This window comes from Echiichthys vipera (assembly GCF_963691815.1).
Source record: "Echiichthys vipera genome assembly, chromosome: 18".
NCBI classification, from domain to species: domain Eukaryota; kingdom Metazoa; phylum Chordata; class Actinopteri; order Perciformes; family Trachinidae; genus Echiichthys; species Echiichthys vipera.
This window is the reverse complement of record NC_139843.1, coordinates 18,221,880-18,227,774: the sequence shown is the minus strand read 5'-3', so window position 1 is coordinate 18,227,774 and position 5,895 is coordinate 18,221,880. Positions and strand designations below refer to the sequence as shown.

General features: G+C 42.6%; 1 protein-coding gene across 1 annotated transcript; it reads left to right on the top strand.

The window, feature by feature from the left end:
* Positions 1 to 1,631: 1,631 nt before the first annotated feature.
* On the top strand, positions 1,632 to 5,022 carry LOC310961102 (protein Tob1-like). The gene is made up of 2 exons (XM_083933061.1): positions 1,632 to 1,847; positions 2,885 to 5,022. The coding sequence occupies exon 2, from the start codon at positions 3,050 to 3,052 to the stop codon at positions 4,064 to 4,066; it is 1,017 nt and encodes a 338-aa protein (XP_083789187.1). The 5' UTR covers positions 1,632 to 1,847; positions 2,885 to 3,049; the 3' UTR covers positions 4,067 to 5,022.
* The last annotated feature ends 873 nt before the right edge of the window (positions 5,023 to 5,895 follow it).

Here is a 5,895-nt window from a genome sequence, read left to right as displayed (position 1 = left end):
ACCACAATTAACCTCTGTAGTACATACAGTGTGGGGTTAATGGATACATGAATTATTGTTTTAAGAGATCTAGAGACTCGAGTGAGAAGGAAGTAATGCTAATACAAAAAACACACTTAAAGAGTAAAGTATGACAATAAAGGACAGATGAAACACTCCCTTACTGCTTCTCTTCTCTTTGTAATCACACTCGGTACCTATTCTCTTAAAGCAAATGTTCTCACCGCAGAGTAGGCTGTTCAAGGCCACTCTGATGTTTGCCATAATGTATAATGTACTTTGAAGGATAATGTTAATTTTAGCTCAGTGCAGAAAGAGGAGAGGAATGTGTGCATTTTTTTTCATTTCTGATATCATGATTTAGTGAGGAACATAACTCTGACACTAGACTATCTAAATTAATTATTATTGATTTAGACCATATGCCTCTGAAATTATATCAGCTCCTGTGCTGTTACCTCTGTAGAGCCTGTAAGTAGCAGGCAGCTCTCGTAATAAATCAGCGCTCAAATATAATGTGCACAGATATGACCAGATATGCACCAGTTTTAGAGTCAAGCAATACTTTTGTGACTTAGTTCCCTAATCCAAAGAGCAGCCTGTCCTTCCCTTGGCCTGTCACCTTGTACAATTCATACGTATTTGTATTTATTGTGCAAACACACAGTGCAGGAGCCTGTGTTAGGTAAGAACAGGCTGTGGCGTCAAACACTTTAGGCCTGACAGGGGAAAGCTTAAGCCTTGCACTGAAAAAAAAAGAAGCCAGCATACAGGCGCCGGAGAGCTGCAGGGATCCATTGTGTAATCATGCATTTTTAGTCCACAGACCTTATAATGAATCGCAGGTTCACAGAGGAGGAATAATGGAAATATCTACACAGATGGCAGTTATGTTCTGTTTTGTTTAAAAGTGGTGGAATTGTGCTGTATCACAGATCACCACTTTGAGTAAGCTAATGCTGTTAGATACACAGCTACAGCTGGCTCCAGGAATAGCAGAATGTTATTGGTGAAGAGCAGGAACACAACCAGTGACAGGTGTGTCCCTCCGCCACAGTGACTCTCTAACTCTGTTTAACCCTCTAGTGGGGAAAGAAAAATGTGGTTTTATTTCATTGTAATTGACTATTGTGCGTTCTCATGACAACAGACTCCTTGTTCAGCCATATGTTTAATGCATGACTGAGCACAACCTTTGAGCACACAGGACCTTTAGGGAGGCTTGAAATCACCCAAAAAAAAACAACACATAGTGCAGGCATGTCTTTCATCCTTCAACCTGATATGTGTTTTGTGATTTTTTTCCAATAGTGTTTCAGGAATCATATTTTGCCTCAAACAAGGCTTTCGAGAGAATGTTTTGCTAAAAACCTGCCCGAATAAAGTAGTCCGGAGCACATGAAAGGCAAACCACTACCGTAAATAGAACCCTGCAGTTGATTGAGCACAAAACCATCCAATCACAGCGATAGTTAAGGTGGTTGTTGATGACGAAACCGGGGCTTGACCAATAGAAACGCGTTACTGGGTGTTGACCTCTGTGAGCCGCATCACCACCTCCTCCATGTCCGTGGCGGAGGACTACTATATAAACAAATCAGCCCAAGTTTTAAAGGGCAGAGTTGTAAAAACTCCCAGGCTGTGGGGAGTTTCATTGCAAGCCTGTAAATCGGATATCAATTATTACCCCACATAAAGGAAAATCGCCTGGAACATTTATAAAGACACAACGACGGCGACATAATTTTGTATCTCCTTTAAGAAAGCAACACTTGAGGCTGTACCAGCGTAACGGTCGCCAGAGAGGGTTCTGGCTCCGGCAAGAGGGACCTGCTGTGGATTTCCATGTAAGTAAATAACGTCGCCTTAATAGCACTAATATTGTCGTTAACTAAGATGGTTGTGCGTTATTTTCTTATGCTATGGGTTGTCGACCTGCCACTCAACGGTGTTATTGAAGGTTGGTCGAATATCCAGGCTGTAGCTAATTCAAATGCTACGTAGCTTGCTATCCCAGTCCATATTAAAGCGTTTTCTGCTCTTTTTCGTTAACAGTGACGTTGCCGTTCGCTGTCCGTGCCCGTAACGTTTATACCTTTTGGCGTGTCGCGAGGTTAACGTTGACACTGATAACCGGCCGGTCGAGCTAAACATTAACATTAACAAGCTAGCAGGCTACAATTCTGTTCACACCCTTCGTTAAGTTGACCAGCTAATGCTACTCGGGAGGTCCTTGTATGTATGTATGTACGTACTGTCGCTGTCGTCGTGTAATTAAGCGAGTGTTTTTAACCCCTGTAATAAGAAAGAGCGTTATGACCACGGCTAGACTTTCGATGTGGATTATGTAACTGCAATTTCCGTCACAAGCTCCTACGTGCTCCTCTAAACCACTGAAGCTCAGTCGGTGCAAGGGAAAGCACTAGAATAGCCTGGTTTAGGTAGAAAAACAACAGTCTCCCTATTGGACACACTGAGGAAGGGGTTCTGCCTGGACATGTCCCCGTGCCAAAACGAGGCAATTGAAAAATCATTGTGACGTGACACCTGCCTTCAGATCCACCGCCCTCCGCAGAGGTCAACCACGCTTGCGTATTTCTGTCACACTAGATCGCTGGGGAACACACACACACACACACACACACACACACCCACACACACACACACACACACACACTGCTGACACCGTCTCTGAGTCAGTGGCCTCTGTTTATTTATAGCTGTTTATATTGTACAGCTGATATACAGCACTACCATGGGGCGGGGGAGTGAATAGAGAGAACTAGATGAAATGTCATTGATCATAATGTTTTGTTTGTTTGGTTGTTTATACTGCAAACTATTTCATAAACTTAATGCTTTTTCCTTTTTTGCTCTGTTCCAGGATCCCAAACCTAACCCTGCTGCACGAAGGAGATTCGTTTTGGCCACAAGCACTCAAACAAAGTCTCTCCATTAAACTGATCACTGCTACTGTGGAGGTTTTTGCAACGCTCAGAAAAGGCACCTCTGTGACGGAAAAAGAATTGCCCTCGCCACTGAAGCAGCTATGCAGCTTGAAATTCAAGTAGCACTCAACTTTATTATTTCATATTTATACAACAAACTCCCTCGACGACGTGTGAATATCTTCGGCGAAGAGCTCGAAAGGCAGCTGAAGAAAAAGTATGAAGGCCACTGGTATCCGGATAAGCCATACAAAGGGTCGGGGTTCAGATGCATCCATGTAGGGGAGAAGGTGGACCCTGTGGTGGAGCAAGCAGCCAAAGAGAGCGGGCTGGACATTGAAGACGTCCGGAATAACCTCCCTCAGGACCTTAGTGTGTGGATCGACCCGTTTGAGGTTTCCTACCAGATTGGGGAGAAAGGACCAGTCAAGGTGCTATATGTGGATGATAACAATGAGAACGGGTCAGAGCTGGACAAGGAGATCAAGAACAGCTTTAATCCGGAGGCCCAGGTCTTCATGCCAATCAGTGACCCAGTTGGGGCTTCCTCAGAGTCCAGCTCTCCCTCCCCTCCTTTCGGGCAGTCTGCTGCCGTGAGCCCCTCCTTCATGCCACGCTCCACCCAGCCCTTAACCTTCACCACTGCCACCTTTGCTGCCACCAAATTCGGCTCCACTAAGATGAAGAGTAGTGGCCGCGGTAACAACACTAACAACAGCAGTAGCAGCAAGGTGGCCCGCACTTCCCCTACCAATAACTTGGGTCTGAATGTCAACACCTTACTGAAGCAGAAAGCCATCTCCACCTCCATGCACTCACTGTACGGGCTGGGCCTGGGTCAGCAGCAGCAGCAGCAGCAGCAGCAGCAGAAGGCCTCTGCCCTCTCCCCTAACGCCAAGGAGTTTGTGTTCCCCAGCCTCCAGGGTCAGGCCAGCCCTGGAGCTGCGTTCCCTGGGGAAGGCTCCCTGGGTCTCGGCCCTCTGCAGTACAACAATGCCTTTGACATGTTTGCGGCCTACGGAAGCCTCAACGACAAGTCCCTTATGGATGGCCTCAACTTCAGTCTGAGCAACATGCAGTATTCTAACCAGCAATTCCAGCCAGTGATGGCTAACTAAACTCATCATCAAGATGTTATTTATGAATGATGGTGGCTCAAAGAAGGAAAAACAAAACGCACACTTAGAAACTGGACTTTCAAGGATATAGTGTCTAGTCAGTCAAGCGCATGTGCCCAAGGGTGTTTTTACTGTGCCCCCTTGAGTTTGTTTCTACTAAAAGCTTGTTGTACAAACACATCCAAGCTTGGTTACTTCAATTCAACATGCATCATTGTTTTTCTTTTTCCTTTTTGCCAACCAAGCACAAAACTTTTTACCATGTTGAGAAAATACTCCAAAAAAAATGTTAAAAAAAAATCTAAAAATACAAGCTTCAAGTTTTGGCCTCTTACAGTATTTTACAGGTGGTAAGACAAGGCTGATTTTTATGAATTGGCACTACTAAGTGGGGTTACTTGGTCTTTTTCTAATTGTATAATTTAATTTAGTACAGAGTTTGTAAGATATCAGAGTATATATTGTTTCTATGACATGGTGTTGCATTTATATCTTTTTACTACTCCAGTGATCTGTGATGGCTGCAGCAGCTTTTCCTTATTTTTTCTTTTTTTAAAAGATAATTGTTAAAGAAATCCATCTTAAAAAAAAAACCACATCAAATATTCTAAAGATTGTGTACAGAGTATTCCTTAGTGGTGGAATTCAAGCGTAGGAATATTTGCTTTTTCTGGAAGATGAATTGTATTTTCTGTTAAGAGGTTAAAAAGATTTTGCTATACAATGGACAAAATGTAATCGTATGAATATTAATTTTGTACCTACATTGTGCAATACTTGATAAAAAATACGGTATAACAAAGTATTTTGAGTCAGTGTCTTACATGTCAAGAGGGACTGAAATAGTTTATATTGTTAAGTTTGTATTAAATGCTTAAAAATGATATGCTTGTCTTTATTTTTTTTAATTTCATATTTGCACCCTGGTCTTTTTAATAAAATAAACTACAGTTGAACATGATCTGTGGAAAGCTGACTTATTTATTGCCTTTTTAAAATACGGGGAATACAATTTTAAAAAAGAAAAAAAATTACCAGAAGCTGACTTTGCAGTTGTGTAATCCTCTGCCCGGCAGATAATAGTATTGATCGTCATATGCTAGGAGTTGCCCCTGTCATGAGGGCTACTTGAGGTTAAAAATGAAGACTTGAATGTGTAATCTGTCCGTCTGTGTGGCAACATAAATCCCAGAACACACACACTGTAAACTTTGGATCAGTTCAGGGTTTAAAGGTGGAGGTTACTGTCTCAATAACAGCCACGTGACATCATGCCTGGGAAAGCAGGCGGAGAGCCATTTATGATCACTCGCACTACCAGAGCAGCACGAACCCTCCCAACTTATTTAGCGTGCCTTTGTTAATGTTCGGGGGGGTATGTTCTGGTGTAGTGGCATGTTTACAGGCTTGAAAACACACAACAGTATAGGAGAATGTCCCACTGGTTGGCTATCATGAGTTTGAATGTCATGTGAAGGAAGAGCAACAGTAAGAACAAACCAAACATTCACCATTGTTTAGAGTTCCAACATCTTAATTTCCCAAAGATATAATCACATTTGCAATTCTGCACGACTCAAAGGTCTGAGGAGGAAACTGTTTGTGTGGTTTTATGCTTAAATGGTTCCTCCTCCCTTCTTTGTCAAAGACTTGTTATGTACACAGAAGTGTCATTATGGCTGAGCAAACCGAGCCAACTAAACACACCTAAAGCCTATTATACTGTAGATGCTCCTAAATGACTAGAGTTTTTATTTGCTTTAATGCCTGCTCTAATGGCAAATACTGAAGTGCTCTTTAAAGCACTGGTGTGCTATAAAATGTAATTA